Raw genomic sequence first — 21,001 nt, 5'->3', positions numbered from 1 at the left:
ATGGCTAGCATGAAACTAATATTCTTTGTTGTTCTTGCTCTTTGTTCTTCCCTTCCTCTTCGTCTCTATGCACTCCCTCAACAAATACCGAAAGTAGACGCGATCTATCAGTTTGGTGATTCGATATCCGATACCGGTAACCTAATACGTGAATCCCCCATTGGAGAACATACAACCTTTGCACGACTTCCTTATGGACAAACTTTCTTCCATAAGCCAACTGGTCGTTGCTCCAATGGTCTTCTTATGATCGATTTTCTTGGTATGTGTCACTTTGTTAGACATCCTAATCATCTTTATGTTAAATAGTTAATTTCATAATTAGATAGTCGTATGGATTATTATAACTAGTCAGCTTTATGTAACCCTAGTAATTAAATTATTTCTGTTGTATAAGTCAGTATGTTAATATATGTATGTAACCCTAGTAATTAAATTATTTCTGTTGTATAAGTCAGTATGTTAATATATGTATGTAACCCTAGTAATTAAATTATTTCTGTTGTATAAGTCAGTATGTTAATATATGTATGTAACCCTAGTAATTAAATTATTTCTGTTGTATAAGTCAGTATGTTAATATATGTATGTAACCCTAGTAATTAAATTATTTCTGTTGTATAAGTCAGTATGTTAATATATGTATGTAACCCTAGTAATTAAATTATTTCTGTTGTATAAGTCAGTATGTTAATATATGTATGTAACTAAATTTATTCTGTTGTATAACTTGCAGCCAAATACTTCAAGTTACCCTTTCTTGATGCGTATCTTAATGAAGCTGGCAACTTCGCTCATGGTGTGAACTTCGCTGTCGCGGGATCGACGGCTCTGGACTCTTCAACCTTAGCTGCCAAAAACATTACATCGCCGGTCACCCAAAGTTCACTATCTGTTCAACTGGGTTGGTTTAGATCTCACCTTCAATCACTCTGCCCTAACGACCCAAAAGGTTATTAATACTTCCCATCCCATTCTATAAAAATTTCTCTGTATATTTAAAATTGATTACATTATTATCTTTACTAATATAAAATAGATTATATCACGTAAAATATTATCTGATCGGACTTGTTTTAATGTAAATTCACTACTAGAAATAGGTCGATTTCCGTCGGAAAAATTAGAAATTCCGGTGGATTTTTATTCCGTCGGAAATTTCTGACGAATTTTGACAATCCGTCGGAATAAAAATCCATCGGAATTTTTAATTTTTCCAATAAATTTTAGCATTATATATTAAAGGATATTAACGATCAAGATTATAGTAACTTATTATTCTTATTCATAATATGCAGACTGTAAGTCTAAACTTGCAAATGCGTTGTTCATCATTGAAACCGGAGGGAACGACTTTAACTACGCCTTTTTGGGAAGAAAAACAATGGAAGAAGTGCAACAAATGGTGGATCAAGTTATTCAAGCCATTATTAGTGCTGCCAAGGTTTGTTTTTCTAACGTACTTCGTATCACTTACCCTTTTAAAATTGTTTATAAAATAATTATGGATTACTAATTACATACAATGGATTACATAATAATGCAGGATGTTATTAATCTTGGTGCCACTAAAGTTATAATTCCCGGCAACTTTGCAATAGGTTGTATGCCTATTTTATCTTAGCACTTTCAAGGCGAATGACTCAAATATGTATGACGAACTCCATTGTTTAAAGGGTTTAAATGGATTCGCAACGTTTCAAAATGATCGATTACAAGAAGCTATTACGGAGCTTCAAACACAGTATCCAAACGTTGCAATTGTGTATGCTGATTATTTCAATGCATTGAAGGGACTCCTTCAAAATGCAGCTTCACATGGTTAGTTTTTGTCAATTTTGTAATATTTAATTATCCTTTTGTTTAGAATAAGTACTAATACATACGCTTATCAATATATGCAGGGTTTGAAAAGGATCAAGTACAAAAGACATGTTGTGGGATTGGCGACAACGAATATAATTTTAACCTTACTCGAATGTGTGGAAATAATGGAGTTCCAGTTTGTCGCGATCCCTCTAAACTAGTGAGTTGGGATGGAGTTCACATGACTCAGAGTCATGGCCAAAGAGCTATTCAACCAAATTGTTCGAGGCATCTCCTCTCAAGTTTAATTTCTTTCATTAAATTTAAGTGTTTTATGTTGAAGCTATGTTTTTTCTGTATTATTTCTAGATACATTTAACTTTGATAAACTCCTTTTTCGATATTTAAGTATTTTTCTTATTCAAATTTATGTTAGTTATGAACCTGCTTAAACTAATAATATTAATACAGATTAAATTACATGTAATTCCTTTCAATGTTTTTTTATTCACAAATTGTAATGGTTACGTAGGCTCCCTAATCGTTAAAATAAATAATGAAAAAGGGTTTTCTATCTAGCTCTTTGGTAAATTGTTCATGTTGTTGGATATAACTCTAGAATTCTTATGGAAAATTAGTGATATTAATGTTCAAATTTGTATGCCTGCAAACATTATAGTCAAACTATTGTAGTTTTTTTTAGCAGAAGTACTTCTTATACACATTACGAAACGAGTCTCTAACGCTCGTAAAAAAATAAATAAATGAATTACCTCTTTTTCTCAATAAATTTATGGTAACAAAGTTAATAGTTGTAATTAGTTTTGTAAGGAGCACACTTTTTTTATGGGATTATGGAATATGTTTTATCACAAACTCTTAAACAAGGAGATTGGACAACAAATATGGTAAAGTGGGTGTAAAACTACTCTAAAAATGATCAAAAGTGAGCCCCGTATCAATAAAAGTCACCTACTATTCTTTTTAATTGACAAGGTTCATTATTCTCTTTGCAAGAAAATTATATTCCTAAGGTATTGTTATCTGATTTTTTAAACAATTTTATATTTTAGGTTATGTTCTAATATTAATTTTATTATAAAATTAAGACATATAATAGGAAGTGTATATGCATGTTCTTAAAAGCAGCTACAAATGTTAGCATTCTAATATAAATTGGTATAACCAAGTAAAGCTTGGTCTAGTGGTAAGGTTCAACATCTCACAACTTTTTGGGGTGGGAATTCCCTTACTCTTCCCCCCACTCTCAAAAGGCCTAGCCATCTAACCCGGGATGGGTTGACGTGTGAGAGATTCCAGTCTAGTAAGGCCCTTAACCATATATATATATAAAAAAAAATAAAAAAAAAAATAAAAAATGGTATGGAAAATGAATATAAGCTATGATGGGAATCAATATTCGGAAGTACTTGAATCTTCTATTTTAAGTGAAACCTACAAAGCAACAAATCCAAGTAGAATGCATCAAATACTGCGTTGTTTATGTACTTCATATCACCAGCACCAAATTTACATGTTTCATGCTTGCATCTCGCAGCAAAATAATCAAAAATTTGTGGCATTAGATGAGTGTTTTCATGTCATAATATTACAAAGAAGTCTGATTGAAACTGTTTGAGTGAATTTTGATCGAGTTTGTAGCTCCAGTCATCACAGAACACACCGATAAGTAACCAGGGAACTTGGTAGCCCAGCAGTGTAGCTAACTTTCATGACTTGCCCCTTCTCAAGTCCATGGTATCGTGCAAACGCACCATTCTCCTGCATTCGCGGCATCTGAAAATAAACATGTCACCAAGTTATACTACTTGGGGCATAGAACACAAGAATGATGGGGCATGCTTATTGTTTCACTAGTTACGATCAACAACAAAATTATTATTGTGCGTAAACAAAGTCCTGCATATGTGAAAGCCTGAGAAACACGAAATTCTCACAGGAGAAAATCATAAATTGTTCTCAAAGAAAATCACAAGTTAATAGTTATAAAATGTTATTTTCGCTCTGGCTTTTTGCTTATGAAGATGATAGCAGTAAATTCATATAGAAAGATTTTTATCAAGGTAATCAAATTATTCAAATTCCATAGTAACTGTGCAATCACACCTACAGCCATTAAATGGATCGACAAGGATCAAAGCTTTATGATTAGTGAATCAAGCTCTAAAAACTTCGTCTGTTGTAGATATGCATCTTCGAGTATTGTTGCAACAAATACTAGCAAGTGACAAGAAAAAGATATAACAACCCAGAACTTCTAATGCAACCTCAGCAGAACAGAAACACATCTAATGCAACCTAGAAATACAATTATGTTAAGATTCATGTTAAGAAGATCATAATGACGCCTATTGCAATACGAGGACAGATGGAACAGGACAAGTTTCAGGAAAAATAAACACCAGACAGTCATTCACCCCCTCCCTTCATCTCCATTAAAGGATCTTTCAAACATAAGTTTAAATTTTAAATCTACAGATCTGCTCCTTTAGGCATTGAGGACTGCACTATGACTATCAATGTATAACAAATGTGAAATAAATTAATGAGTATAGGGAAATCGTCGCACCAAAAACCAGCATTAGTAATGAAAATGTACAGCCAAAGAATAGACTCGTGGATTAGTTCAGTAAATACCAAACAGCCTAACTTTATACCTTCTAGCTCGTGTGTATAGACATGGAATTGCAAGTTCAAGTGCACCAGGATGGAAGTGCAATGCATCTTTCAAGGGAGGAATAACAATTTACCTGGTGTTCCTTCACCTGGTACTTCTGTAGCAGACGTTCCTTCTCCTGAGTAGTCAGCTTTTCATGTTTTGGTGTTAAGACATGTTTTGTGATGTTGACCAACAAGTCACTGATCTACAAGGAAAAGACAGTAGCGCAATGTTACATCTTGACACAAGCACCTCAATTAGGCCATTCGATGAACTACTGCAATGAAGCTGGCACCAAGCATACATCAAACCATCCAGATAAAAGCAAAATTGACGGTTCAACTGACTATATAGTATATTTATAGATTAACCCGGTAAAAGAAAACCTAAAATGTAATACTAAATAAAAACACAAGTAGATATTTAAAAGGAAAATGCATGCCACTTAGAGCTGGGATCAGCCTATACTTGATCAAGGTTCTTCCAAACCCCGAATCTAAGCAGCTTATACATAACTGAATAGCGAGATAAGCACAGAAGATAAGCTATCATGATAAGAATCCAACAGATAATCCATTCATGCTGATAATAGAGTACAATATCAGCTGCTTTGAAGAAACAGTATAGTACAAAATTTCTTCAACTTAGTGTTTACCTAGTGATGTTGTTGGATACAAAGATATAAAGCTTGGCACAGACATTCAAAAGAACATCCCCCCCACCCCCTCAGAGGAAAAAAAAAATCCCTCACAGACTCACAGTCATAAATATGAGATATTCCCAAAGAAGATAAGGTGGATTTTCCTGAAAGATTAGTGCATTTAACAGCCACGGATATATTTAACAGAACATGTACGAGAGATTAGGGGGGGTGGGAGTCTTTAAATAGGCTAAAACTATATTGCTTAAAAAGTTTGAGGCAGAGGCTTAATATTGCCTACAGTCATGACCTGAAAAATCTCTGTTTTGACTGGGTATTCATCCACAACTTTTCGAGCATGGTGATTCATTTTGCTTTGCAGGACTAATATAATCCGGTGCAAGCTCTCTTTGTCAATGATTTGGCTGAAAACTGTAAGGATGTTGCCTTTTTTAATTTCCTCGGTTCCACAAAAGATGACCAAAATCTGCAGGACAGGAAATTAGTGGTATTAGATATTATGAGACTTAAAAAAAAAAAACAGCTCAAAAATAAAGAAAATAATTTATTTCCATTCTCGAGTGCCTGAACTTGAAATTTTTATGTCAACCATATCTCCATATCAACTTGCCTTAGAGTTCCTAACAGTAAATAGGCTAACCTCTCTTCTACCAAAAGCATCTTAAGAATGCTCAAGAATAGTTTCACATGGATGCTATAAAGCTAGATGACAGAACAATAGGCTTACTCAGTTCCAGGCATCCTCGTTATTTCAGGAATCAGGATCCATTACAAAGGGAACGAACAAGCGAATAACATAAAAGCAGGGTCTCTTTATTCATTTGGGGGCTGACAATATACAATTAAACATTGCTGACCATGACTGACCAGAAAAAATGCTTAAGAAAGCACTACCTGTCCATATAATGCTACAGCAAAAGTTGATGACAAATGGTTCTGATTGCTAACTACGTCTCAAATGAGCTAAGTCATCAATAATACAATGGCTACAAAGTCTTTCTAGGTATACCAAACAAATTTAGTTTAAGCACAGTATACCAACTCTCGTGCTACCCTAATGATTTGGAGGAAAACGGGATGGACAGCATAAGCCCTTTCCAATAGCAGGGTACAAATTACCCAAGGACATAGCACAGACTAGCAAAGATAGGTTCTTAAGATATTCAGATAGAACCACTCTTCAGTGACCAGTGCCCCCTAGTATATAACCTCAAAGACCAAAACTAAATGTTAATGTCCATTTTTCAAACTCTTTTTTTTCATTTTTTTGTGCCATCAATACATGGAAAATAATATCAACAAAATGGGAAATGTATGCCTCTACAGGTTGAAATAGCACACAATGACCACGTGACATTAATAGTATGAGACACATGTTTAAGGGTCTTTGGTCTCAAACTCTAAATACAACACAGAATGGCTGCACAATGTGGTATTAAGCAGATGCCAACACATTCATTTGCACACTTTCACCTAATGGAAAAAATTCAAAAACACTCTTCTTTACCATGGAATCATGGATGTCTCATTTCAGGATTTTGCAAGCAGGAACTCATTGTTGCATGCTTGAAAATGTATATTCGCTACAAATGCATAACATAAATAACATAAAACCATAGAGTAGTACACAAATCAGCCAAGACATGTTAACAAAAAACATGATCTCAAAATATAAATTTAAGGGTACCTTAGAAGACGAGTTAACTTACACAAACCTTGACCACCCCATCTTTGCCAAGCTTTGGAACCTCGCCGCCCTCACAACCACTGCCTCGACCACACCACATTTCAAACAACCAAACATAACATACTCAAAAATCAAAAGCAAACTAGAACCTTACATCTACGCAGTTTCTCGTGCATTATCATACCAAAAAATAAATAATGAAAAAAAAATATGATTTATCCAACTTCAAAACACAGCCAACATCTCATTCAAAACCAAAAATCAGCAACTTTAGGGTTCCAAACGTAGCATACTCAATATTCAGAACCCAAAAGCATATTTTTATTTAACCAAATATCAAAAAACTGGTAAACGAGGAAGTAATACTAGCAATTTTGAATAATTCTTCTACAGAATTGTTTAAAAATAACAAGCACCCACAATCTCCCTACAACGTGGTACCCCAAAAATCACATTTTTGTATAATTTACTAATCCCAATATAATAATAAATCAATATTTAATCAAAATCTACCAATACCAACATAATTTCAGCCCCATAAAAATGATGGGATTATTGTAAAAACAGAGTATAACAATGAAAATACTGATTAGGGTACCTTAGAAGACGAGTCAACTCGGAGAGGAACACAAATGCGAAGGGAAAGAGGGTCAGGTTTCTGGCCAAACTCAGCACGAAACTCGGGGAGAGAGCGAGTCAACTCGGAGGTAGGAACAGCATAACCCCTGTCATTGAGAAGTTCGAAGAGGGTTTTACTTGCCAGATAATACCTGTGACTTTCGACGCTTCCATTGTCTACAAAGTGGGTTAAGCAGTTGCTGAATTCGCCATTGTTAGCAGCCATTTTCTCTCTCTTGGTTTGCTTTCTATGTAAATGTAAATGTTGCTCTTTCTGGTGTGGGAGAAGGGGGAAAAGAGGAGGTTATTTAAGGGATGGAAGACAGGAAGAGGAAGGGACGTACGTATGCTAGGGTGTGGTCCTAGGACTGTTACTGTAGGAGCTATATTTAAGCACGCTAATGTTGTGGGATGGGCCCGAGGTACCTCATTCATTACACCAGGATTAAGGGATGCCAATTAGCTTAGTTAATTGAAATATTTTTTCGAGCGCTTGGACAAGTGAATGCATTACTCTGTTTGATCATTTCAAATTAAGGCAATACTATGATAACTTTTAATTGGAGTACTTCCTCCGTATTTTATTACTTGCCTTATTTCTCCATGCATAGAGATTTAGGATAAATAGTATAAAGTAATAAAATACGAAGAAAGTGGGGTTGATGGAAGAATAAATTATAATACTTAAGAGAAGAGAAAATATGGAAGTGTTGAGGTATGATATTTTGTGGGTTCACTAGGAGGGAAGACATTAGTAAAATAAAGTAAAAGTTTTCAAAAAGGAAATGGAGTAAGTAATAAAATACGGCCGTAAAAGTAAATTGGAGCAAGTAATAAAATACGGAGGGAGTATTTCATTATGTAGTACTACGGTTGTTTCATATTAGTAACGCCCACAATAGTTTGACTTTTTATAGTCCCTCTGTATATTTGTAAGGCCATGTTTAGTTTACTTTATCTTTACATATTAGGAAATTCTACACTATAACCCTCTGGTATTAACTTTTCTAAGTTGTGCCCCCTTCTTTTGAAAGTTACACACTGGAAGCTTCAACTTACAATTATGTATCAATAGTGACCTTGCCGTTATCTTACCTGTAACGGTCACCGTTAGTGGGGCCCACTTTACACCTATTAAAATTTTTTCTCGATTTTGCGTGCTGAAAAATGTTCCGTTAAAGGATTTAGAAGTTTTTTTGATCCTTAAGGATCCAAATTGAGCAAACCACATCGCCGAATTCATCATACGCAGCGCGACTGCGTGCGTCAACCCATAATACGTTTTTCAGACGTCCCTGGTCATCCAACCTCCGAGCGTGGTAAAAGTGCTGGTTTTCGGCTTGCATTTGTTGAAAATACGACATCATCGCGACACAATCTCCACCAACCATTTTAAGACGTCTCGCCTTATAAACCTCGTGCTGCAGGTCCTTAACAGTCAGCGACATCTTTTCATGTCCATTAAACTCAGTTGCGATGCATCCATGAATTTGGGACACAGGAATTCCTTCGTCAAAGAAATTCGACAGCTTCTTCCTAACTCTTGAAGTGAAATGCTTCATGCGATTCTCTTTGACTAGCTTAGCCTTGCTCGGTGAGATCTTGTGGTTTGCATGTTCCAGCTCAACTTGCCTCAACACCCAATCGCCATCGCGATTTCTACCAGCATATACCTTAGCAGTGCACTCACATTTCTTTGACGTTCGTTCATTCGATTCAATTCATCCTCGCATACAATCCCATCTGCAACCCCGCCTGAACCTGATACATCCATTGCTTTGGCCCGTCTCTTAGCTTCCCTCTTGGCCTTCATGTTAGGTTTCCCCCAACACTCACACCTCCATGTCAAAGCTATTCGTTCCCTACCAGGCCTCTTTGAGAATACACCTTGAACTCTAGTTACTCCAAAACCTTGTTGTTCAGCGTACTCTTTGTAGTAGGACTCAACATCTTCCCATTTTTTAAAGACCATTCTAACCTTCGGTGGCTCAACAAAAGAAACAACGCTTATGTGGTTACTAGATACAACAGTTTGGACAGTTTGAATTATTTTGATAGGAGACAGGTAGTGTCCTTTATTAGCAGACGGAGTTTCTTGCCCCTCAACATAAGATATTATATCACGACGGATCTCTTCACATACTGGTTGATCATTTCCATCCTCGGTTCGTTTGAGAAATTAACACCAACAGAACTCCACATGTCAATAAAAAAAAAAATTTCACAACCATTACCATCCATGTCCATGTCTTCCTAATTAATCAGAGTACCTACCAAATAGTTCAACATAATCACATCATTAGAACTTCAACACGGCATGAAATCAGATTGATCAACAAGTATTTTTCCAAGGGGTTAAAACACAAAATTGATATTGCTCTTACAACCCCGACGGCAATTTCCAAGTTTAATTAATCCACAGACCCTACACATTATACTACCGTCAAACGCAAACAATTAATAATTATCTGAATATTAACATTAACAAAGGTAAAATGTTTTACATCAAATAACTAATACCCATATCAATCAAAATACATTGTACTGCGCAACTATGAAACACAATACTATACTTTAAAACTCTTTTATACTTTGAATGAAAATTAAGATTACGTACTTTATTTGGCCAAACAAACGACATTTTTTACTTGATTTGTTCCACAACGATCCGAAATCCATACTCAAATATATACTCTAATACGTATAAAGCTAAATTACATATACCTTCCTAATTACAATTTAGAATAGCAACATCACATTCGTTTTAATCACGTATTTGCGTAGTCAAGAAGAAGTCGTTGTCACTTAATATTGATGTCACTATATGTAAATAATACACCTTAAATGTAGATCACGTTAACAACTTGTCAAGTAAGATGATATCGTAATGTATACATATACTTATTACAATTAACATGAATAATACAGTAGGAGGTACTTACAAAGATTTGGATTAGTGATGGATCTCACATTTAGATGATTGATTGGTGTCAAGATTTGAGGAGAACTTTCAAGCGGACTTACTTAGTAATTCTTCAGCACCTGCCTTCAAACGAGACTACCCACCATTTTTTCAATTGATGATCTTAAGTTGAAGGGCAAGACTATCTAAGCTACATCACTTCCTCAACCACACACGTGGTATTTTTTCGGTTACTCACATTTAGTGCATGCGACGCCGGCAATTAACAATTATCAAACGGAGTTATATACAATCAGGTTGCAGTTAGATGACCAAGCATTCCAAGTAATGTAAGTGTACGGCAAATATATGATGTGGCAATAAATACTGTTCGCTTTAATTACCAAATGACCACTTGATAAACTAGGGTTGAATATCAAATACTTTCACTGTCTACGATTATCTGCACCAAACGTCCTTTTTGCGGAATCCTATGCAATATTTTTAGTAGAGTTTAATTAAGTTTGGATGGATTTAATTAAGTGGGAAAAAGGAGGGAAAAAAGTGGCCCTTATCTTTTTAATTTTGGGTGAGTTAAAGTGAGTGGGAAAAAGGTGGAAAATTAAAGACCCCTTTTATGAGTTGGAAAATGGTGGAGAATTGAGTGTAACTAAAAGAGGTTAAATAAACTTAAAAAATAAAAGTAAGAATAAGGTGGTTTTTTTACTCAACTGCTAAACATCGCCCGCAAATCTCCACATAAAGCCCACAAATTAAAAGTGAAATGACTCTTTTGCCCTCGAACTAAAATTATATTCTCTCGAACAAATGTGGTGGCTGGACGGCGGCGAATGGGCGGCGGCGTTTGGCCCAGACGCCGACACCACGGTTCCGGCGCCTGTCCCAGACGCCATTGCCACGGTACCGGCGTCCTGCCCAGGCGCCACCACCGTGGCTCTGGCGTCTGGGACAGGCGCCGGAACCCTAATTTTTTTTTTTTTTCATTTTCATTTATTTTTTTTTTGAATTATTTTTTCAAATTTTTTTTTTGCTTTTTTTTTGTTTTTGTTTTTCCGTTTTATTTTTTATTTTTTTTTTTACTTTGTTTTTTCCAATTTGTTTTTTTTGGGTAATTTTTTTTTTTGCTTTGTTTTTTCCAATTTTTTATTTATTGATTTATTAGGTTATTAATTTTTTTATTTTTAGGTTGTTAATATTTTGTAATGTTTTTAATTTATTTTCCATCATATGTATATTGTTTTATTTATTTATTTTAATTACTTTTTTTATGTTTATATTACATGTTTATATTGCATATTACATGTTTTGTTATTTTGTGTTAGGCATCGTATTTTCGTTCTGGGGCTGGGAAGAGTATGGACATTATGAGAAGTACGATCAACTCAATGGATTTTCCTAGTTGTTTGTAAAAGTTAACATTATCTATTCTTATAATTATTATTTTAAGTTCTTAGAATTTGACATTATATTTTTAGTTTTTATAATTTTTATTTTAAGTTGTAATTAGTGGGCATACGAAAATTAAATACAAGTTCACATTTAAATGGGAAAACTAAATACGAAAATTAGAATCCGAAAATTAAATAAATGGGAAAAACATAGCAATAACAATAGAAGGTCACATAGAAAAGGCAACTAGATTGTTCCACTGCTGCACCCGGTCATGATATAGCGCATCCCAGCCCTCTACGCTTGCTGTACGAATGGTGTACCACGTTGGTATGATCGGTGGGACCGGAAAATCGGGTGACAGGTCCAGTCGGATGAAATGTCTGTATGACGGCCCCAGAAATCCAATAGCAACCTCTCTTACCGGTCTGGTGACGGTCTCACGCGAACACCAAGGCAGAACCGTGGTACATGGATAGTAAGCTCCACCATGCAAACCAAGGCCGAAATGCATCACTGCACACTTGTAGATGTTTGCAACGGCGAAGAGATCAAGTGGCGCGTCGAACCAATGATTTTGACCGCAACGTCCTCCTCCCCACCGGATACGCTGCAGAGACCTATCCAAGTCCTGTCCGTACACGTGGCGATAAACAGCTCGGTTTGAGGCGATTTCACTGTACATCAACTGACGCACTAAACCGTAGTTGTCTTCACCCATCTGAAACACATCAGCCACAACCCGAAATCCGCAGTTACCATCTGCAACCACATCATTCCACCCGTCCAGGAACGGCATCATGATGTTAGGGATCCTGTCTTTATATGGAAAATGTTCAATGTCCATTCTACCTGTTGCACACATCAAAAAACACAATTAACAAGTCAGCAGAAAACTAAACAAACACTCTAAAAAGTAAATTAAACTAAAGTACCGTACCGGTGCCGGGCATATTCACCGACGAAGAAGTTTGACTACCACTTGATGACGATGTACGACCACGGCCACGACCACGACCACGACCACGAATGTACTCAAACGCACTCCTTTCCCGCCGTGGTTGTCGGCCCCGTGGTCGCTCGACCCCCTCAGGTTCCTCATGATCCAAGCACGACGAGTTGAACATGTCATGAAGTACGTGGGTAGCACTACGAATGATTGAAGGGTGGCTGGAGGACACTTGGTCAAACATCGAACGAAACTGCTCCAACTCCTCCTGTTCACGGTTGACTGTCTGTGGAACAGCATGCTCTCCGATAACGAGCGTCCGCCAGAATGGATGAACCTGATCAACATGTAACGACGCCCTATCTTGCGTAATTACGCGGTGAATGGTGCATGCACAAGGTAGTCCATGAGTCACCGATATAGCACATCCGCACCGAATAGCCACTTCATCACCCAACTCCCTCATCCTGGTGTGCTCGCTCAGAATCAACCCCAAGCAGTAGTGTGACACACGACCATGGAGAATCTTAAATATGAAATGGCTATACATCGTGCCATGTCGCCGTCTGGAGTCCTCGAGAGAGTTCTTGATGCCGTTCCTCTGAGTATCAATAGCCTTGTTTATTCTCTCGAACAGTGTATCCAGAGCAGAGGTGGAAGAATCAATCCAGTCCTTCAGAGCTCTATGAGCGCTCTCAACTCTACATGTAGTAGTGTTTCCAAAATGAAGAACTTGGTTTGTCCAATATTTGACAAACTTTTCCCTCTGAGGCACCCACTGCTGCATCACATAGTCTACGATTGCCGGGCACCATTGGTATGCATCCTTGAAGTTATCCAAGGCTCGGTCGTACTCTGCCTCCGTGGTAGCTTGCAGGATCTTCCGCCACTTACCATTTACCAATCTCTCTGCTGAATCTAAGTTCTTGTTGAAAAGGTTGTAGGCTTTGACTTTCACGCAGTTGTTGATGTGCCATGTGCACAGTAAATGGCTCGACTCCGGAAACAGCTCCGCTATAGGGGCAAAGAGACCTCCCTCACAATCGCTGACGATGGCCGATGGCTGAACACTTGGGCCGATGTAATTTCTCAACTTCTCCAACACCCAACGGTAACTCGCAACCGTCTCATCCTTCATAACTGCATAACCAATCAAAAAGTTCTGGTTCGTTGGAGTCATCCCAACCATCTCAACCAGTGGAAACTTATACTTGTTTGTCTTGTACGTTGAATCGATCAGAATCACAGATGACCAAGACGAAATCATATCAGCACAATCAGGATGCACAAGGAACAAATGAGTCACCTCCGATGTGTCTTCATCAGATTCAAACCAGTACAGGTAACCACGTGCTTGTGCCTGGTGTAGAAGCTGCTGTATAGGGTTCCTTCCCTCTGACCGTTCAAACCTCAATTTCTGTCTGACGTTGTAGATGTGTCTTCGGTTTGGCTGGTCTTCAGGAAATTTCTCCAACACAGATGCTAATATTTTAGCAGGCTTCACTTGAGCATCACTCATTTCTTTTACAATTAGTTTCGCACCAGGACTTAGGCCACTTAACTGTCGATGACCCACTTCATATGCGATCATCTCATGGTTGTGATACCCCCATTTACCGTAACTCTTCACTTCCCAACCGTCACCCCTTTGCTGTTGTCGAACCTTTACTCTGAACTGACACCCACAACCTTTCCGCTTTGTATCAAACCGAATCGCTTGACTGAAATCTCGTTCCTCCCTTTTGCGATAACGGTCGCATCTCAAAATGCGATCCATTCTACCATCCCGTTGAGATTTATGAGTTGCTACTACTAAACAAAAACCTGATCTAATTGCAACATGTTTCGCCCAATCAACCGCTTGTTGAGCATCTTCGAACAGACCATCGTGTACAAAAATCCCACTATAATCATTTCCGTCTCCACCATAATCCTGCAACAATAACATATAACGTATAAATATAATTACATTAAGATTAAATTAATACACTTAACACAAAATTATCACAAACGCAATTTCTAAATTTTAAATTTCTAAATATCATTTTTATATTTAACGCATAATACATTTAAAAAACAAAATAATAACACACATTTCATTTCAAATTTATCAAACATAAATAAACAAACAAAAAAAACCATAATAAAAAAAAATAAACAAATACAAAACAAAATAAAACAAAATAAAACTTTTAACAAACACAAAATAAAAGATGCATTAAAAAAACTTAATTAAAAAAAAAAACAAAAACAAAACAAAAAAAACAAAAAAAAAAAAAAAGGGGATTAAATTAAAAAATAAAAAATAATAAAAAAAAAAATATATTCCCCTAGTGGCGCGTGGCCAGGACGCCGAAGCCACGGCCTAGGCGCCTGGTCAGGACGCCGCCGCCATGGTGGCGGCGTCCTGGCCAGGCGCCTTGGCCGTGGCTTCGGCGTCCTGGCCACGCGCCACTACCATGGTCGAGGCTTCTCCACCAGGCGCCGTTACCACGGTGGCGGCGTCCTGGCTAGGCGCCACAACCACGGCATGGCCTTTTGGCTAGGCGCCAGCCACCATTTCGTCCTTACGATGCGTTACGAACCTCGTTTTCCGATGACGACGGCGATTCTCCGGTGATCCTCGGCGATCCGGTGCTGCTCCACATTTTTTTAGTGCGAAAAATTTATCTTCGGTTAAAATTATAAAAAGGGCAAATTTGTCAAAAAATTATAAAATGTGGGCTTTATGTAGAGATTTGCGGGCGATGAATAACAAGTCCCTAAAATTTACTAAAATATGGAAGAAAAAAAAATTTATTGCACATAATAGAGAGCCCCCATTTATAACAAATGTTGCAGATAATTATGGGTGGAGGAAGTATATCAACTGGGGTCGCCTCTAAAAAGAGTGTACACGCAAACTTTTTAATTTATCGTTGATGTCGTCGGTTTGAGGTGCACAAAATTCTGTAAATTACCATTTCTTCAACCCCTGAATTGCAGCACCAAAAAAACCCAGATTTTATTCATGAAAACTGATTTCTATGGCGTCTATAGCTGATCAGGAGCAATCAAACCCTGCTTCCGAAGCTATTTCTATGCCTAAATTTGGGGGAAAACAGAGGGGTAAGAACAAATGGAGGCGTCTTTCAAAGCATATATCAACTACCTCAGATTCCCCAATCAACACTTTGGATGATGGTTGCCTCATGCACATTTTCAGCTTTCTCTCTCCTCTTCCTGGTTTGTTACTTTACCCTAATTTTATTTTCAACAATTTGCAAATTTCAAATTAAAACCCTAATTTGTTGTTCCATTTGGTGGTTGTTTACCTCTTGATGTGATTTTGGATCTTTTTATTCTGATTGGAGGTTGACCCATATCGTATTTTGTGGAATTTGATCGTTTGGTTGAGTTTAGTAGTGAAATTGAGGTTAAAGGAGGTTGAAAGTTTTGATTTTGGTAATTGGGTTTTACCGGGTTCTTGTGCTCGGTTTGGGTTTTGCATTCAAATTGTAGTGAAATGATTAATATTTTGCATTAGAATTGGATGAATGGTTTACTGTACCAATAGAATGGCGACAAAATGCTCGTCTTTGTGGGGATTATTGCTGCCTTTGAACATTGCTTGAGCTGAAATTTGAATGTGATTATATGGGACATACATCTATCAGTTTTTGTTTAGCTGAATGGATTTTGAGGCAGTGACTTTTGTCATTTTTAATTGTATTGGTTTGCTTCAAGAGTTTCCTCGATGAGTTCTTGTCGTTGATGTAGTCTATTAAAGAAGTAGTACTATAGAAATGAATGGGGCCAATACGTTCTAAAATCCGTGCCTGAATGTTTGCTGACTTTGCTCGCTTTTGCATTCAAATTTGGGATTTAGGGAGTTGCTTTGGCTATAATTGTGGAAGAAGTGCTTGATATTTGCTTGTCTTTCCTCTTATTCTTCTTTTCCCTATAAATTGTTAAACTTTTTTTATTAGATTGTGTAGGACTCTATTATTCATATAGTTGATAGTCCTTATTGATAGTGCAATTGTTCAGGTGGATGAGCTTTTGTGTTGATGGCGTATGGACTAATTGTCTTATTAGTTTATGTCACCATATTATTATGGTGTATCAGCTTTTGTCACTTATTGCTTTTGAGTTTGCAGATCGTTATAACACCGCCCTCGTTTGCCACAGATGGCGATTCTTGGCATGTCACCCACGCCTATGGTTGCGAGTTGACCGAACTATAAAGGATTTTTCGGAACCTGGTGTATTCTCTTGTATTGATGCCGCAGTCTCCGCTGCAAAGTGAGTACGAAATTAAATTAGCTGAGTGGCTGTCTTATGGTCTTAATAAAAATCAATTAACCTCACAGGCTTCTTGTCTTTCAGGCCTGGTGATACAATCTTGATTGCTGCTGGGGGGGTCCATTTTACGTCTAACATTCAGATCAAGAAGCCTCTCTGCTTGGTAATATTAATAATCTTTCCCAATAATACCCTTCATTCCATATTTACTGCTGTTTTCTTATTAAGAGAAGCCATTGAACTCTTGTAATAGTTTTTCACACCCCCAGAGCTTTTGCTCTCTCCGAATGTTTCAATCATCCTTATAATTTCGCGTTGTTTGAAACTTGGTGTGACTGTGTGACAATGTTTGAAAAGGCGTGCCTAAGCGCTGAGGCGCAAGGCGATAGGGGGTAATCGCTTAACTTGGTCCGAGCGAGGCATTTTTGGTTTGGCGCAGGTTAGTCGCACGAGGCGCACCTAAATCAAACTTCTGCCAAATTTTTTAACTATTCATATAGTGCGCCTCACTTCAAAGAGGCGCACTGAGGCGTGCACGCCTAGGCGCAGCAGAACCCTTCTTGCTTCAGCTCGCCTTGAGCTTTTTTATACATAGCTGTGTGAGTCTCTCTCTGTATGGCCATGTGGATATGCACAGGGAGTTCAGTGTCAGTGTCAGTGTAGATGTATTATTTAGTTTGCTTCAATCCCTCACCTATCGTGTCTTTATCTCTTCCTTTTGGTACAGGTTGGATGTTAGTATACTTGTCCACATGCACATTTGCTTTCTTTTATGTTACCACTGATTTTTTTATCTGTTTTTGATATTGGCCTATGTGAAAGAGATTAGTTTGAATATAACATTGAAAAAGATGTCTAATCAGGTACACTATTGTTTTGCTTAATAGCCTCATATACCATCTTAATTTTTTGTTGAGTATTTTTGGCCAAAGACTCGTATATGTTTGGACTTGCTAGCTTCCCTTAAGGAGGTGGGTTCTTTTAGTTTTGGGTAAAATATTAATGTTAGAACATATAAAAAACTCAAATGACTCGGGGCAAGTCCTAGGAGAATTTGAATGTATCTCAAATATGGATAGTTGAATTACACTTTTGTGCGTACACAACTTTGCACTTATTAGAGCAGGTACATTGGTAGAACTAGATTTTCACTCTCTCTCGCTTCAAGATACTCTCAAGATCTCTAGCCAAATAAAAACCCAACGATGGTAAGTGTGTCTCCATGTGGATACAACCAAGTATAAGCCAACAAAATTCAAAGAGCTATGGACACATGTGATTTAATGAAGGGTAGAAGTAGCTCTACAATTATTTTTTTTATGACTTCTGTCCTTGAGCCATTCTCAAGTGACTCTTCATGGAGAGCCACCTGAAGGCTAGTCAAGAGCCCCATTGTTGGGGTAGAGTTGGCTTTTGAGTTTCTCGCTTCTTCAAGTACTACTTGAAGAATTACTTGAAGAGCCCCAATGTACGTGCTCTAAGTAGTATTTGTGCAACGCATAGTTTTAGATTTAGATGATAATGGTGCAATAGATTGATCTTCTGTTGTTTTGGTCTTTCACCACATTGCATTCATTTGTATCTTATTAAAGTAATGTAGCAAATTTAACGTCTTTGAAGCATTCTTTTCTCTGTTGAGGAATAGGTCAGGTGTATCCTTGCTATCTCATGATTTCATGCTCATTACTGTTGCCTTTAAAATATTCTAATTTGATTATTTTTACTCAGATTGGTGGAGGTGAGCTTCCTGAAGAAACCACTCTTCTTTGTTCCCGGGGCACTGACAGGTTCGCAAAATTTCTTTGCTGGGCTTTATTGAATGAGCCTTTCTAAACTGATGAACCCCTGCCAAACTTGAGCATTTCTAAGTACAAGCATTGCTACTAAAACCTTTGGGGTTGGAGCCTTTCACCAATCTGATTGAGATGGTGTTTTTTTTTTTTTTTTCCTTTTTCCCACTCATTGGTGCCAGCCAGACAACTGAGACAAACCTTCATGCTAGAGAGATTAAGGCATTGATCACAATTTTTTTTTTTAAGTATAGGCTTGATTGGTTGGGCATTTTGGGCTTATGGGTAGTGACCCTGTATTCTTTTTGGATGCAAATGACAGTATCGTCTGTACATTGTTTCTTTTTTTGTTGGACAGTGCTCTGGAGCTCCTTTCCACCTGCAAAATTACAAACTTGACAGTGAAGGCTGAGCTCGGCTGCTGCTTGCTTCATAGGAGTGGGAGGTTGATTATAGACAGTTGTCTCCTCCAATGTGAAACAGATCCTTTGGATTATCTTTCATGCCCCATAGTGAGCACAGCCACGGGGCCAAAGAAGTTATCATCTCTTTCTTCAATGTCCCGTGGAGATGGTGTTACTGTTTCTTGTACTAGGATTGAAGGTGGTGCCAAGGCTGTTATGACCATTGGCACCCTTGTGTTGCAAAGTGTACGAGTCATTTATGGTCGTAATTCTGTCCTTTTCTGGTTTGAAGTTGAGCATCAGTGATGATTCATTTCATCCTCCGTTACCTGTTGTAAGTCTTGTAACCTTTAAGAACTTGGGTAAAATTTCACCTTTTTTTTTTCATTGTTTAAATTTCTTTTCCTTGTATCCTGTTTGTATATCAGCTTTATACTTCATTAATAATTTTTAAGACAACTGTGTATTTAATATGGGCATTAGTTGAGAGGTTACAATGTAACTCATGCTAATTAGCCACAATTGCCAATATTCCAAAGTATGGACTGAATTTAGACTTGTTGGAAATCGAATCCATCTAATGTATATTGTATACGTTAATGCATAGACCTAACTTGTTTCTCACATTTTGTGTGAGAAAATACTTTCAGGTACATCTGTTGGTCTAGGGCTCTAATCTTTTGGATTTGTAATTCTGTTTTTCAGCTCAATTCAGTTGGTTTCCTCACTTTTTTGTAGTTCAGTTCAATTAGAATGCATTCAGTCCAAAAGAACGGGCCTAGTAATTGTCAAGTTTTCTATCTTTCTTATTGTTTTAATCTTTATCGACCTTTTGAAGCATTATGAGCCAAATTAACTTTATACTGTAAAAAAGAAAAAAGCTCCACTACTAATTTTGGGTATCCAATTTTATGGGCAAGGATTTTGATCACTGCCGTCAAAACAGTTATTCCACTATGGGTAAGTTCAATGAATTCTTCCATTAATGGCAAGTTGGGTTTGAAAAACAGGGGTTCCAAGGATTTGTTGTGTAGCTCTGCTTATGTGAGAATGAGTTTGAAGAAGATTTCCACCCTTTCTTAGATAGGTTGCCAAAAAGTGTACACAAACACGTACAATGCTCTCTTACTTGCGTTGATTTGAAGAAGACTTGGTTGACTAAGGTATAAAAGTTAGATGAACTAGCAACCAGGGATGTCAAGCGGACTTTGTATTACTATTTCATTTGCTTGCTTACTTTGTATTCCGCATTGCATTCGTTTATGTTGGAGCGGGTATGGCAATGACTTTGTTGGACAATGCCGATGGGTATGTGGATATCTTCTAATCTCCACCTTATATTCACAACTATTTATACGAAGTATATGTATTTTTCGAAAAAAGGATTATCTTCTTATATCGGGTTATAGGGTATTAGGGTTATGAGGTAGTAGTATTGGAGTGTTATACTCCATTTGATAATAGAGTACAACCAGACGGGATTCATAAAGTAACGGTGTGGGGCCTTAACCAAAAAAAAAAAAAAAAGTACCAGAACTCTAAACTCTTATCAGTACAATAATTTTAAAACTAAAAAAACATTGTCATTCAAAAGTTTTATTGTCATTACTTATATTATATTGTTTGTGTTACTCAGATTAGCTAGTTATAGTTAGAAAATATAATTTGGACTTTCAAAAATATTAAGAATTTTATATATATTGTCTTAAGAGTCTAATATTGTCTATTACTGTTTATTATTGTCTAGGATCGTCAATTTGGTATCAGAGCCATACGGTCTTTAACAAGTTGTTAATTAAGTAAAACTGGA

The 21,001-nt window shown here is 37.1% G+C and overlaps 2 protein-coding genes and 1 pseudogene across 2 annotated transcripts; 2 read left to right on the top strand and 1 right to left on the bottom strand.

Annotated features, from left to right (window-relative positions):
• LOC110738312 lies at positions 1-2,185 on the top strand (annotated as a pseudogene).
• A 1,102-nt stretch (positions 2,186-3,287) lies between these two features.
• On the bottom strand, positions 3,288-7,722 carry LOC110738367 (DNA-directed RNA polymerase V subunit 5C-like). The gene is made up of 4 exons (XM_021918746.1): positions 7,433-7,722; positions 5,437-5,613; positions 4,578-4,691; positions 3,288-3,603 (listed from the first exon to the last, which is right to left on the bottom strand). Exons 1-4 carry the CDS (start codon positions 7,676-7,678, stop codon positions 3,478-3,480), a joined length of 663 nt encoding a protein of 220 aa, XP_021774438.1. The 5' UTR covers positions 7,679-7,722; the 3' UTR covers positions 3,288-3,477.
• A 7,867-nt stretch (positions 7,723-15,589) lies between these two features.
• LOC110738366 (F-box protein SKIP5-like) lies at positions 15,590-19,844 on the top strand. Its single transcript, XM_021918745.1, has 5 exons — positions 15,590-15,938; positions 16,853-16,997; positions 17,082-17,160; positions 18,726-18,784; positions 19,146-19,844. Exons 1-5 carry the CDS (start codon positions 15,740-15,742, stop codon positions 19,495-19,497), a joined length of 834 nt encoding a protein of 277 aa, XP_021774437.1. The 5' UTR covers positions 15,590-15,739; the 3' UTR covers positions 19,498-19,844.
• Positions 19,845-21,001: the final 1,157 nt, after the last annotated feature.

This window comes from Chenopodium quinoa, unplaced genomic scaffold, assembly GCF_001683475.1.
Source record: "Chenopodium quinoa cultivar QQ74 unplaced genomic scaffold, ASM168347v1, whole genome shotgun sequence".
Classification (NCBI taxonomy): Eukaryota; Viridiplantae; Streptophyta; class Magnoliopsida; order Caryophyllales; family Amaranthaceae; genus Chenopodium; species Chenopodium quinoa.
The sequence above is the reverse complement of the archived record's forward strand: the minus strand, read 5'-3'. Positions and strand labels throughout refer to the sequence as shown.